This window comes from Danio aesculapii, chromosome 2, assembly GCF_903798145.1.
Source record: "Danio aesculapii chromosome 2, fDanAes4.1, whole genome shotgun sequence".
NCBI classification, from domain to species: domain Eukaryota; kingdom Metazoa; phylum Chordata; class Actinopteri; order Cypriniformes; family Danionidae; genus Danio; species Danio aesculapii.
The window spans coordinates 20,814,520-20,829,811 of NC_079436.1; the positions used below are offsets into that span (position 1 = coordinate 20,814,520).

General features: G+C 35.8%; 1 protein-coding gene across 1 annotated transcript in view; it reads right to left on the reverse strand.

Annotated features, from left to right (window-relative positions):
- tpra (translocated promoter region a, nuclear basket protein) overlaps positions 1 to 15,292 on the reverse strand; it is a 55,772-nt gene that overhangs the window by 19,086 nt on the left and 21,394 nt on the right. The window contains exons 26-41 of the mRNA XM_056474583.1: positions 13,840 to 14,027; positions 13,577 to 13,724; positions 13,244 to 13,381; positions 12,382 to 12,513; positions 12,142 to 12,272; positions 11,843 to 12,053; positions 11,613 to 11,759; positions 8,255 to 8,453; positions 7,665 to 7,861; positions 7,105 to 7,178; positions 5,254 to 5,450; positions 4,910 to 5,158; positions 2,654 to 2,802; positions 541 to 621; positions 230 to 445; positions 6 to 155 (exon numbers count right to left, since the gene is read on the reverse strand). Coding sequence (XP_056330558.1) covers positions 6 to 155; positions 230 to 445; positions 541 to 621; positions 2,654 to 2,802; positions 4,910 to 5,158; positions 5,254 to 5,450; positions 7,105 to 7,178; positions 7,665 to 7,861; positions 8,255 to 8,453; positions 11,613 to 11,759; positions 11,843 to 12,053; positions 12,142 to 12,272; positions 12,382 to 12,513; positions 13,244 to 13,381; positions 13,577 to 13,724; positions 13,840 to 14,027 — 2,607 coding nt within the window. The remainder of the gene's footprint in view (positions 1 to 5; positions 156 to 229; positions 446 to 540; positions 622 to 2,653; positions 2,803 to 4,909; positions 5,159 to 5,253; positions 5,451 to 7,104; positions 7,179 to 7,664; positions 7,862 to 8,254; positions 8,454 to 11,612; positions 11,760 to 11,842; positions 12,054 to 12,141; positions 12,273 to 12,381; positions 12,514 to 13,243; positions 13,382 to 13,576; positions 13,725 to 13,839; positions 14,028 to 15,292) is intronic.

Consider the following 15,292-nt stretch of genomic DNA (forward strand, 5'->3'; position numbering starts at 1 on the left):
ATCACCTCTGCCTCATCCCCCTCATAAGCCTCATTGGCATCTGCACTGCCACTGCCTTCATTACTCTCTTCTGCCGCTTCAGCCATTCCTTCATCGCCATCTTCATCGTCCTCATCTTCTGCATCATCTTCATCATCTTCATCATCATCTTCATACTGCAAACAGAAGAGAGGTTAATAATACATGCCACTAATGACTCTGATCCTGCTTCTCAGGCAAACACACTGACCTGTCCAGGCTCTTCCTGCTCCTCTTCCTCTTCTTCCTCCTCCTCCTCCTCAGTGGTGCTGTCTGTCTCGATGATGATCACGTCATGTTTGTACTCCTCTGATGAGTCCTGTCCACTGATCTGAGACTCAGAGGGTTGAGACTCACTCACCTGATCCATGGGGACAGACTGAGACAAGGATTCTTCATCCCCCTCTCCTAATACGGGATACGCTTCCTGTGAGGGATGACATCATCAATGCACCGGTTGTTCATGGTTTGGATGAATGATTACATTTATGAAGTGTTATTAAAAAGAGAAAGGGTTCGTACCTCACTGGCATCAGGAGGCTGCTGAACATCTCCTGAAGATTCACCCATAGCATCATTACTCTCCTCGGTACCTGAAGCATCCTGGGAAAAAAAAGAGCATTGATAGAAATTGATAGATAAATAAATCACAATTTTCTTAGAATGGCCAAGGCACTAAAGAGAGCATTCGAAGTGTTTGATATCTGAAATCCAGCATTTACAAGAGTGAAATTGTATTTTACACATGCTGTGAATTTGCAATGGATTGCGTAACTAAGATAAGAACATCCTATTTTTCTGTTTCAATTTGACTTTGCTGACCTGAAGCAGAAACACAGATTGTGAATATCAATCATTTGAAATATTTTACAGAAACCAGGGTAAAATAGTCATCGTATCACTGAAACTGACAGGACCTTTTATTAAAAAAATAATAATAATAAATAAATAAATAAATAAATAAATAAATAAATAAATAAATAAATAAATAAATAAATAAATAAATAAATAATAATAATAATAATAATAAAAAGATTTTCTCAAGCTCCAATGGCATATTTCCCTTTTAATCCTTCTAAAAATCTAGACCCAGGCAATTTTAGTAAATGGAAATTAAAACTATGGGTCAAAAACTAAATAAAATGACCACAAATTTACAATAAATGAAAACTAAAAGCAAATTACACTATTAAAAGCCACTGAAAAACTGAAGTAAAATAATAAAGGTTTTCAAATTAGGCACTCATTCTTTGGCATTAAATCTGACCTGCAGCTTTTAATGGAATTACTGGTAGATCAGTCAAGCACATGGTTATGTATAAAAACATATTTTCTATATTGACATAAAACAGATGTAGTAACTAGGGATGCTCTGATCAGGATTTTCACAGCCAACACAGAGTACCAATTCCTTGTCATGGTGATCAGCCGATATCAAGTACAGATTCTGATGCTTCAAGCTTTAACGCATAAAGCACATTTTCAGTCCTTGTGTGATATTTAACCTTAAGATACCATTTAGTTTTACTTTACAGAACCAAATAGATAGAACAGATAAAAAAATTGGCAAGAAAAATCCCTAATAAAGCAATTTGGAAACATTGAGGCATGTTGAATACTTCTTCAATCATTTGCAATGAAGTTTGGAGTGCATATTTGATGCACAATGCACTCCTATAACTCTATTACTTCTTTACTAAAAGGAAATAGCTTAATAAACTACTGCTTATTACAATACAATAAGTTACATTTTTAATATTAATATTATTCAAGTTAAAAAAATAATAATTTCCCTAATATTTCTAACCAGGATTTAATAAACTTGCAATATTGTTGAAAACACAGAACGTTCAGTTCTAATATGTAAAAAGTTCTTATGTGTCTTTGTAAACTCGTAAACAAACAATTGTGATCGGTTCATGAGATCGGCCAGATTAGTGTGTACCGATCGAGTTATGAAATGTGATTAACCAATACCGATTTCTGGCCAATCGATCGGAGGATCCCTGGTTCGAACTATTATTCAATTGGCAAAAAAGTAAGTAGGCATAATCTTTAATATGAATAAGTTTGTCTGAATTCCTCATCATTTTTCCTTTTACTTGTTTAAGCTGCATTAGTATGGTTTTCAGTTCAGTGTCTGTTCAAACTATTATTTTAGAGAGCTTAGCACTAGAGTTAATGTAAGTTGTGCAAACATCAAACTTTGCTCTAGTCGACACTGAACATGTTCTGTGAACTCTGAAAAACTGAAATAAATAAAAAATAAAACAGTATTAAAAAAACAGTAGTGTCTTACTGTTACCAACAAAACCATCAATGAAATGAACTAAAAATAAAAGCAAATAAATGAATAAATACAATGAATAAATATATCTATGTTTTTATATAATTTAATTGTCAGTTACACTATTTTTAGTCTTGTGCATGTATATTCATGTTTGCCAACAAAATTAATTGATGAAAGTTTGTGAGTTTAGCAAGGGGGTCAAATATATTTTACAAAAAAAAAGTATTTGAAACAAATTTCACAGTCAAAATGAACAATTGCAAGTGAGAACATTTTCAGATCTGATTTAATTTGTCAATGTGGATTAATTACAGTGACAGGGAAACAAGTATGTACACTGCTCACCTCCAGACCCACTCTTCTTACAATGCGGAGCTTCTTCATGATGGGTGGATGTGTGGAGTCGTCCTGTGTGGTGTCTGTCACCTCAGTGGAGCTCTCCTCCTGCTCCTCTCGTACTCGCTTGGCCACTGAAGAACCTGTTGTTGCAGAAACTGACAAAAAATGGTACATCACTTCAAAACCCAAAGTGAGGTCATCTTAAATCATAAAACCTCCTATTAGGCGGTTCTCCATTACAAACATATGCAACATATTTGCTATATTTCACAAATAACATGCAATTAAAATGTGTCCATCAACTGAAGGGAAAAATATAAACAATATTCACCCTAACATAAATTTTATAATGAGGACATATAGATAGATTTACTTATGTCATAGTCAATGCACTAGCCACTATACTGTATTTATAGGTTTCATATGAGTTAGACAAGCGTTAATAGCCAGTAGCACAATATATATCGCAATATGGTCATTCGCAAAAGTCAAGTCGCAGAATACACAATGTTGAGTCTGATTTATAATTCATCATTTGCATGTATTTTTGGTTTTAAAAGCATTAAGGCATAAGAAATTGCATTATTTTCTATTTTTAATGACAAATTATTCTATGTAATTATTTATACAATGAATTTTATATACAGTTTACTATTCATGTTGCTGTAACTGAATACTGTACGACTCCTCAGAAAACCATAACACGCTGTTCATTTCATTTACATCTTGTATTTATTATATTTATTTAAGCTTGTGTTTTTGTGCAGATGCCCTCTCGCTACAGCTCAATCCCAATCAATCTAAAATTATTATTTCTTTCCAAATAGACATATTCAAGTAATCTGGTGAAATTGCATTCATATCGCAACATATATTGCAGAAAACAAAAATATCGAAATGTCAGATTTTTCCAATATCATGTAACCCTAGTGGCCAGACAAACCTCCTGTAGTTAGGAGCGGCTACATTTTAGATGAAAAGATCCATTTTTTTATATTTAGAAGGATTTTAGAGCCTCTTGTAGCACATTTGGCATCATTACCAAGAAAGCCATTTTCTACAAATAAAAAGCATAGCCATATCTTTATTCACCTTATTCTTCGAATACGAGAGGGTGCAGCCATTTAAATCTTTTTGGCTTGAGACTTCCAGTCTCATTCACATCCATTCATTTTAGACGTAAAAAACAGCTCGTTATGCTCCTTGATGTCGCAAACTGACATTTTCTTATTATATGATCATATAATCATGCAAACACTTGTTTGTAGAGCAAGTAGTAGGGGTGTCAAAATTAATTGTTTCTTCAGTGCACCGCGATGCAGACACGGACAATTCGGTATCGGTTCAGTAATAATCATAACTGGTTTTTAAGTACTGACGTCATTTCTCTCATATGCGTAGCTTACTATGGCGAGGGAGACGAGCGCGGGTATTTACAACGCTCCAACTACTTAAAAACTCAAAAACTGTGCACAATTTCACTGCGTGTGTTTCTGCGTGTGTATCCAAAACCGCCCAATCTGGCAACACTGCGCCGCTGCTGTATATCAGTGTCACTCATTGGTGAACAGAGCCTATGAAGTAAAATGTAAAATTGTGTATGAAAAGCATCGTCAATGCACCGTGATATCGAATTGAACCGAATCGATGGCATGATAATCGTAACCGAACCATGAGACCAGTGTAGGTTCACACCTCTATCAAGTAGTTTGACCGTTTTCTGCGGTTTATTATTCCTAGTCATTTCTCCCACAGGCAGCTAAATCGTAAGTTCTAAAACAAATCGCAAAAATGAGTGCACTTTCGCATTGAAGAATAAGGTCAATAGAATGTTCGTGTGACTTTCACTATGTAACCAAAAAAATGTGACGGGGAAAAAAAAGCTATATTACAGTTTTGGAAATATTCCTTTTTGAAATCGCTTGAAAAACGACATCAAGCAAGCGTAATTGTTTTTGGAATATATTGCAATATTTGTGTTGTTATTATTACATTTATTTTTCAATTAGGCATATTTTAAGTTTAACATTTCAACTTGTTCCATCTGAAAGGTAAAAGAAATGCACTAATGGTTGTCTTTATATAATAATCAAAATCTGTATTTATTTAGCTATAAGTCACTTTACTAAGACAACATGCAAATATTGTAAAAAAATTGTAAAAAAAAATAATAATAATAATAAAAAAAAAAAATGTAAATAGGGTCAAATTCCATCCCTTGTTGACAACAAATCTTTGTGATCTCTGCTTGGTTCTTTGTACCTGTACCAAAGACAGCGGTGGAGGTGGAGGGCCTTTCCATCTGAGAGCTATGCACTGCCTCCATAATGCTGGTTGCTGGTTCCTGGCTGGCCTGCTGCTGAGTGGGCTGGACGAAGGCAGTGGCTTGGCTCTGCTGCAGGCTGAGGATTGGCTGTGTTGTCTGTATGTTTGGGCTGGTGGAGCGCACTGAGCCACTGGTGCTGCCAAACACGGTCACATGTTCCAGTGGACCCTCTGTGGACTGTAGAGCTGATGGGACAAACCAAAGACAAATTTGCATTTCATTAAACCGATTTCCAACATTTCATTAAACCAGATTTCAATAAACTGACTTCCAGCCTTACCTTCCTGCGTTTCAACCTGTGTGGTGGGCATGACTGTGGCTGTGGGTGTCGGTGTGGTGACGGGAGCAGGCGTAATCATTGGACGGATACTTGCTTTAGGAGTGGACTTGCTTCCTGCGATAGGAGAAGGCTTGCTGGGGGTGGCAGCAACTAATGTTGGCTTGATGTTGGCAGTGGGTGGTTCAGACTGAGTTGCACTGTTAATAGAAAAACATAAGTGTAAAAAAACAAATTACAAGAACAAAAGATGGATTCTACTTTACAGTCAACTTAGGGCTGGGTGATATTGCAAAAAAAAAAAAAAAGTTTTACCATATGTTTTATGTCATTCGATATTGATAATTATTGAATATTTTTTAACAATACATTTAGGAATATTAGAATTTTTTTGCATTCAACCACCTTATTTTACCTTATTTTAGTTAACCAACATTACTAAAAAAATTTAAATATCTGATCTCTTTATAATAACATAAACATAAGTGTTAAAGAGACTCTTAAACTTGATAAATAAAATGTTACAAAGTGTGCAATGTTAATAAGAATGATACAGTAAACCTCAAACTCTGTAAACAAAGCAAATTATGATGATCAAATCTAAACTTTCAAGTAAAGGAACCAGCCATCATTATTCAAATACATACTGCAGCATTACAAATTGTGAAGATGGCATTTTAGAATGAAAACGATCCACGTCCACTCTGGCGTTTCACCTAGCATTTCTGAACAGCCCTCAGTCTACAGCTGAATACGCACATCACGTGACCACACACACACACACACACACACTGTCATGCGCTCGACAGCAGGTCCAGTCAGTCAACGGGTCAGTACACTGCTTCAATCTTTCGCTTTGACGCTTGTACTTAGTAATTTTAGCAAAACCTCAGATACTGTTGGTTGTGCATCTTTTTTACCAACCAAGTTTGTCGACGCCATTATAAACAACACAGATCACTCTGCCTATTCATACCAGAGTCCTGTGAAAAAAGTGACTGACAGGTGGTACTTTGTGTGTAACTTGTCTTTATTTTTTATGATTTGGTTATGGGTAAAACTAAGACCATGCAGATCAGGTAGTTGAAAGGGTAGGCTACAAATAATTCCTTATGAATTTCATATTAGACATCGTATGATGCCAAATTGGTCGACTTCGCCCAACCCTGATGACTACATTACCCACTACAAAAAGCCACTCTGGTGATATCTTTTGTTTATTTACAATCTCCTCACTCATTTTCACATGTGTTGTTATTCTGACCTGAAGTGACAAGTGCGTGCTTTGTGTTTGTCTAAGGTAAATAGTCTACCGTTATTACTGAAATGTGTAAATTCAATATAAAGTGTGAAGCCGATTGGTTAGTTCTAGCGCTCGGGGCATTCCCATGTGCGAGTCGTGTACCTCGCACACTTGCATCCATTGGAAATGACAAACTGATACCCCAAGCTTATTGGCATTGCTTCCAAGGTGCACACTCAGCAGCCACATTTTAGTACAACTATAGCGCTTCACACCGAAACTACATACCAAACTTTTTACCGTCAATGATTTTATTGTCCAACCCTAAGTCAACTCTATATGTAGCATGCTAGCCTTTTAAGTTAAAAATACAATAGCATAAATTAAAGTTCTTTTTGTATATATATATATAAAAAAGTTATATCTAGTAGTGAATGTTTGAAGTGGATAAAAAAAGAAAATTTACATAAAGTCTTCCTGAGACAAAAATGGTTATTGTTCAATAAAGATATTGGCTTTAGGATAACTGATTAAAGTTTCTGATCCTCTGAAATATAGTCTAAAAGTTATATATAATATGCATGCAATAATTTGAATATATGGTAAATTACCTTCCTCTGTCAGCAGCAGGCGTAGGCTTAAGTGTGATTTGACGAGCATCTGATGACCTCGGTGCCTCTTGAACCTGGAGAAAAATAAAAACTACTATCAATATTATAGGACAAATAATTTGAACATTATTTATTCATTTATTTATATAATATTTATTTATTGCCACATCAGCAACTAATGGCTATTTCATGGCAAGATTAATACACCTAAAACATTTTAAGATAAGGAAATCTTCATATTTTCAATAAGAGGTGATAAACAAATATATAAATAGAAACAAATAAATAAAATTCACAAAAAAAATACATCGTAAAAGTTAAATATGATTTTTCATGTTCAATACTTGATAACTTTATTATTCCTAGTGATAGCGTTTTAAAAAACATTGAAAGAGTCATTATAAAAATGTTGTGTAATGGTACTTAAACTTTCACATTCTAATAAAATGTTTTATTGTTATTGCAGCTTGACAGTAATTACATGTTTGTTGGCGCATCATTATTCAATAATGATTCATTATTTAAACAAACAGCAGAGAGTGCTGCTTGTGGTCCTATACCTTGCTCTGGCCAGGCTCCTGAGCTTCATCTCTCTGTTCTCCGTGTCTCTCCTGTTGTTCACGGAGTTCCCTCAGCTCTCGTTCTTGTCGGCTCAGTCGACCTTCATACTGGGACTTAAGCGCACTCATCCTCACCTCCAGCTCCTCTCTCTGCAGCTTCAGCTCCTCGTTCTCTTTCGCCAGCTGCTCCTTTGCACCTAAAACAGGCACAGATGCATTTACATTGCCATGACTTTTACTGCATTACTTAACTTTTTTCAGTGCTAAAGGACTAATTCAGAAATCATTATAATATGCTGACTTTGTTTTTAAGAAACAATGTTTTTGCTTTTCCAAAAAATCATATCACTCGGCTCTTAAGGTTTTTCTGAACTGAACACCAATAAACTTCAAAAACTCATCCGTTTATGCAGAGGCTGATATTACTTCCTTGCCTGTGTTTTCACACACATATCAGAGAACAGTATCAATGCATTCTATGGCACCTTTAAATAAGTGTCATGATTTAACGAAAAGTCTAAATTGCTTTGGCCCAGAAGGTCAAACATTTGCAGGGTTAATGCACTTGTCAGATGTTCTGATTTACTAACTGTTGAGCTGGTTGAGCTTCTGTTTGGCCCCCATGAAGGCTTTCTTGGTCTTCTCCTCTTTATCAGCGATCTGCTGTCGGAGCTGCTCTTCCAGCTTGCCCTTCTCCTGCAGTTCTTCTTTTAGACGGCTGAGCTCGGGCTGCACTTGCGTCAGCTGTTCCTGTAGGCTCTTCACCTCTGCTTCACGCTCCTGCACCGTCTGCACACACCAACATCAACACATGTTTTAATATGCCGATAAACAACAATGAAGAACCTTACAACTATCATCTCCTCCAACTGTTTTCCATAAATCCCAATAAAGCTAAACAAGAACACCGGTCTCACTCCATCAAAATAACTTCACACTGCTCTGTCTCAAAAGCAAATGAACAAACAACACAATTACTCTCCTGCTTCATGGATTAAAGACTTTTATTACCATTATATAATGTGAACGAAACCAGTGAAACCCACATTGGCAGCGTCTGTGATTGTGTACTGTGTTTTACAACACAGGACCGGATGTGCCAGCACTCTGAGGAATTGAACAGATGTGGCTCTGTAAAAGTAATCATGGCAAGGAAGTTTTAATTGTTTGATTTCTATGTTGGAGGGGTTTCATAAGGTTAATTTTAAAATGAGACTGTAAAGGGTTTGTTCATAAATAAATTGATTGTTTACTTTAGCAGTTTATTTAGGCATAAATACTGATCATTGTTCCAAAAAAAAAAAAGACACTGCATGTGGTAAATTTGCATGTGGTGCTTAACCATATGTGCTTGACATTAAATCCTAGTCAAAGTCATGTTTGTTCTTGGGTGTAAATTATGGTTGAGCTGCCATTCATTCGATTTTTATTCCAGTGACCGTCTTTTCACCCTTGGATTAAACTTCAGAATTAAGATTACTTTAACAACACAATTGTTGTTGTATTAACAAGACAATTGAAATATAAAAGTGTTTATTGTCCCTTTAAATAAAAAAGACAGAAAGGCTCTGATATTTTAATTTGTTCTTAAAAGATAAAAAGTATTATAGGAACACTCCTTTAGTTTTAACTTTAGTTTTTTCCTTGAGTTTTACATTTTTTGAAATAATTGAGCCAATCTCCAGGTCTGGCAGGAGCACATTTAGCTTAACATAGATCATGGAGTTGGATTTGACCAGGAGCATGACTCCCAAAAATTTTTTTCTTATTAAATATTATAATTAAAAATAATTTTCCCATTTAAGCTAGACTTTTCTGTAATTACATTGTGTACACCAAGTCTGACAAGAAAATGAAAAGTTGCTATATTCTAGATTGACATAGCTAGCGACTATACTTTCATTCCAATGTAATAATTATTGAACTTTGCTGATGTACTATGGCTGCAGCAGGTGCAAGGATATTATGAAGCGCTGCATTATATCATTGCACCTGCTGCAGCCATGATGGATGTAACGTTCCTATCCATATAAACCCAGAAAATAGCAACTTTCATTTTCCATCAGTTTTTAATAAGCTAATTATCAAAACACTGAATTCAGAGATGAATTCAGACCCTGCTAAATGGATTCACTCTAGGGTACTTGTAAAATGAGCCTACATCCAAAAAAAAAGTAGTGTTCCTTTAAGGCTGATTTATACACTTGAGACGTCTGCAGATTTCAGCGTGTGACGAATAGGACATCATAGCAGCATTGGCAAAGTTCGTTTTGAGTGTGTACATCCTCATTTTGCTTGGTGGTATGCAGCTTCGCACATGGCTTCGCATTTGGAATAGAGTCTGGCCTTGGTGAATGAATATGCATATAGAAAACAACTGCCTAATGTGAAGTCTTTTGTTTATTTGTTTTTTAAACCATTAAGTTAAAAACAAAACAAAAAATCTATACATTTCGCTCACAGGTTTTTCAAGTATTTTGAAGTAAACTATGCTTTATTTTTGTGGTATATGGAGTTTTGCATTCTGTATACTCATTTACACAGCTGTACTAAAAGTAAACATTTTCATAAGTATTCTCCAAATTTATCTACAATCTAATCATATTCAATCTCTCAGCAACTCTACGCTTTAATTTATCCTTTACCACTATTTTATTACGACATTTACTTTTTTTATACTGTATTTACTTAGTATGAAAAGCCTCGTGCGTTTGGTGATGTACATGCAGAGTTAGTAAATACGGTTATACTCATGTACGTGCATAAACAAATTCCAGCCAGCACCAATAGAGGCTTCCTATTTTATAAAGTAAAAAATTACTTGACTATACTTGAGAGCAGCATAATATGCCTTAAAAAGCCCCGTAATGGGTTTTTGAATGCAGTGTGCAATGTGAATGAAAACATCCAACTGATGTTTAAATCTGAAAGTGCACCTCGTTTAAAAATATAATTATTTAATAACAGATTCGACTCACAGTCGTTTAAATGATTCGCTGTTCGTCCGAATATTTTGCCTGTTCGTATCGACGTCGACACGAAAAAATAGTGCCGGATCTGGTAAAACATGAACGTGCCTTTCCCTTCAAACACTAGAGGAGTGTGTAGTTCATGACTGAAGATAAGTGAACATTAATGAGTGAACATTCTAGTAATTAATGCAATAATCTACCTTGCAGCATGGGCTTCGTTGGCAGTTTGTTAAAGGAAGGATCAGAAAAGATTACATGGGACTTTGTCAGTGCTTGACAGGAACTTTATCAGTACACAGTTCATGGGCCAGTTTCTGTCTCCATTTCAAAAGTTTAAGTATGATTAAAATGATTGCCTTGTTTTCTCTAGCTTGAAAACTTGCCGCGTGCTGCTTTCTTTATGGATTTAAATGTGTTTTTGAGCTCACAATCCACTGCCGTTTGTCATTGCTATGGCCACAATCATCTGTTCCTACAAACGTGTGGCAGTCAAGTTTCAAAATAGTACAGCTTTTGCCAGTGTGTGGATTAATCCTGAATGTGTCACTGTTTAGTTTAGTTTGCTTAGTTATAGTTTGCTTGTATATAGAGCAATATGCTGGTGTTTAACTGCATTGCTTTAATGCACACCTGCATTGGGCTCACACATATACACTGCAATCTGGCTACTTCAACAATGTTGATAAGCATGGTAGGCACTTCTCTCTGTCTTGCGCTGAATGCAGTTAACCAAATCGCAACAGACTGGGTCATCAGACCAATCAGCATCGTGCTAAGGAGGGATTTGGGAACCAAAGAGTCGCTGAACGAATCTTATGGGAGTCGTTGGGATAATTAGGTAAAAATAAATGCATATTATAGGACAATGAAAGTGTTTTTGACCTTGCATGCATATTAGACTGTTGTTGGAGACCCCCAAAACCAAAATATTATCTATTTTTCCATGCATAATGGGGCTCTTTAACTAAAAGAGTACCTTCTGTATGCCGTCCAGCTGAGTTTCCAGCTCTGAGGTTCGATTCTGTGTCTGACTCAATGAGCTCTTCAGGTTCTGAATCTCCTGCACTGAAGCCTGATGGTCTTCCTGCTCCTGGGCTGGTTTAGAAGCAGCCTCTGCCACCATCTGTCCAATAAATAATACTCTGATTAATACAAGATTTTGTTAATGAGTTAAAAAAAAAAAAGAATTCATATTTTCTCATATACCTTATCATGCTGTTCTTTGAGCTCTTCGTACTGGGTTTTGTAGCGACGGCCGATTTTCTTGACCTGCGTGATGGTTTTGACTTTCTCCTGGATGTCCAGTGTTTTCGCCTCCAGCTCCTTCTTCATATTGTCTCGTTCAGTGGTGACCTTCCCCAGGCTGTCCTGCAGGTTCTGCACTTGGCTCTGAGCTGTGGTGATTGAAGCTTGGCTCCTATTTTTGTAGGTAGAGAATATTTAAACCTCTACTAATAGCAAAAAAAGCTGTTAAAGTTTATAATTGAATCAATTTGCACACTGACCGGGCCACCTCATTCTTCAGTTTTCCTGTCTCCTCTGTGAGCTGCTGGATGCGTTTAAGATGAGTCTCCCTCTCAGAATGAAGCTTCTTGCTCTCCTCCTGATCGCTGTCCTTCTGCTGATTCAGCAGTTGCTGCAGGGCCAACCAAATCAGTTCAAAATGGTGAACAAGGCCACTAGTCAAGTTCAAACATAACTCAAGATTGTTACATTCATTATACAGAAGAGTGAGATTGGGAGACCTGTGTGCGAGCCTTCAAGCGCTTGACATCCTCCTCCAGAAGTCTCTTCTCAGCCTGTAACATGCCACTTTTCTCACTCAACTCACCATTGGCCTCCTGCAGGGGCTTGATGTCTGCTTCGAGTTTACGCATCTATAATATACAATATTGACAAGACAGTCAATGCACTTAGTGTACACTTAGTGTTGAAAGTGTTATTCTCTTTTTGTAGCCCTAATTGTTAACTCTAAATTCTGATTAGCCAGGTTTAATGCAAAAACACATTACACAAGTATATAATCAATATACTTATAATAAAAAATAAAAAAATAAATAAAAAAAAAGCAATACTTAAAAAATAATCAATTAATCGACTTCTATTTTAAACATTTCAGGTTGGAGGCAAAAAAAAAAAAACTTGTGGATTTCTGCACAGATAGATTTCATGTGGGCTTACTTATGAGGTTGTAAAGTTTAAATTAATCATTTATTTGCTGTATAAAAAAAACAATATTTGAAACACTCACGCTGGTTTACATTTTTGGGTTGTGTTAAAACGTGACAAAACTGCTTGTTTTTAAACTACAATTACGGATATAAAATTTGTATTAAAAGGATATTAAATTACTTAACCAAGTCCAAAATTTTAACATTCCAGAAGTTTCAAGATTTGTATGGTGGTAAAAAACAATAGGTATTGAGGTGAAAATAAATTTCAGTTAAGACATTGATTCGGTCTTGTTTTATTTTATTTATTTATTTATTTTACATTGTAAGTAGGAGTTAAATTATTTTACATATGCAACTTTTTCTTAAAACTAACTAATTTCTATTTACCTATGAAGAATGTCAAGTCAAGAAAGTTATGCACTTAAGAACTTGCCTTGGCCTGCGACTGCTGTAGTTCATGCTCCAGTCGATTTTTCTCATTTTTCAGCATTTTGTTGGTCTCTGTAAGAGCACTCATGCTCTCCATCCTCTTCATCGTCTCTTCCTGCTGTACCAAGGTCTTTGTGGTCACCTGAACAAATAAGATAATTACATATTTATTCAAATTAGATCAAGTTAGAATAAAAAAAAGGATGTAATAACAAAACATATAAACTTAAAGCAGATTTTAAATCTAAACCCTGTAGAAATTAGCTCTTGTACAACACAGACGACATGAGCTCCTGTTTATACAACTCAATTACAGTAAACAAAACACTTTAAGAACCTGCAACTTCTCTCTCTCTAAATTCAGGCTGTCCTGTAGTTCCTTCAGCTCGCCCTCCAGATACTCCATGCGCTGTTTATAGCGAAGGGTCTCCACCTCGGCCACTTCCAGTCGGGTCTCCACAATCTCCTTCTCCCGCCGGACAAACCTGATGTGCAAGAGGTTCTACATCATCACCAGCTCTTACTTGTACATACAGTGATGTACAAAGCTCTTTCTGATTCTGATGCATCTTAAAGGCCATGTCGATGAGGGGTTTTTACCTGAGGATGTCCAGTATCTGCTCATGAGACTTGCCCTCCTCATTCAGAGAGATGTTCAGACTGCTCTCTCCAATTTCCTGTTGGGTGGAGGCAGTGATCTTACTGCTCAGGTTCTCCATCTGCTCATGGAGCATGGTGTTCTGCTTCTGCAGCTCCTCAGCTCTTTTCTGCTCTTTACAAAGTGTTTCCTAAAAATTAAAGACAGGCAAATAAAATAGTGCTAAAGGAAAAGGCCATCTAAATAGTGAACATTGTAACCTTTTACTAAAGTCACTCCAAACCTGTTTGAACTAGAGCAGAAGAATCATGATTTTGTTCAATTGTATAAAATAGATCATTTCATTTAATTAGTTTTGATTACCAAAAAAGTTATTCCAATGAATAAAAGTTAGCCCAATAAGTAGTTTTTATATAACATTACTAAAAACGTATTTGGAATTTATTAGAACTATAATAAAATATAATAATTATTATACTATAATAGATTAGCAGTGCTTACCACAGGTTTAAAATATACTTGAGGTGGTAGGCGGTTTGAAACACACCTTTTACCCATGGCACAAGCCTACCTACATGACATAACTTTTAACAATATTTATATTTATTAAACATGGTTTCTTTTCAATGACTTGAAGGTTTCTTGTTGTTTTTCAGAAACACTGTTGAAATAAAAAAGAAACCCACTATTTGCTTTACTTTTATTCTATTCAGGAGCCTTACTGACAGGTAAAATCTGCTGCTGACATTTTGTACAGTATTGCCAAAGCATGTTAGATGTATAAAATATGTAATATATCAACATCAAATAAAAAAATATATAGAGCAAATGAGAAATAAATGACAAAGGAATAAAAACATCTATGGAAGAAAAATCTCTAAAGTAGAATAATTATAAGTATAAAAAGTGATTATTTAAATAAGGCAAATGAATTAATTAACCATTTCTAATGGTGTAGATACATTTTGTAGCCAGTTTAGATGTAATTTCATCCTCTGAGTAAATAGATTAGTCGTTTAGATTAAAGAATTAATTATATAATGTTTCTATCGGTCTTATGGCTGTGCACGCGCTGTCAGCTGCGAAGCCTCGCGAACGTAAATCAGGCTTAAAATAAAAATGTAATGCAAAAACACTTAACTAATGACTGCTTAGAAAGCGAAACCAAAAGCCGAATCCTGGACATTTTAGGAGACAGTTCTTGCGCACACACACAACGAGAAGTAGGAAACGCGCAGAGCATCGATTAACCAGATTTTCCACTGGTTAATCGATCGCAGATGATAGGCTATTGGGCAAATACAAAAAAAAAGTGTAAGGATGACATTAATAAAAAATGTCATCAAATATACTTGGGCGGCCGTTAGTATACCTGGACACCCGCCCAAGTAAAGTCTATGTGTGGGAAGCACTGGTTTAGAAAAGTTAAATCAGTTTATTTTTCATCATCATTAT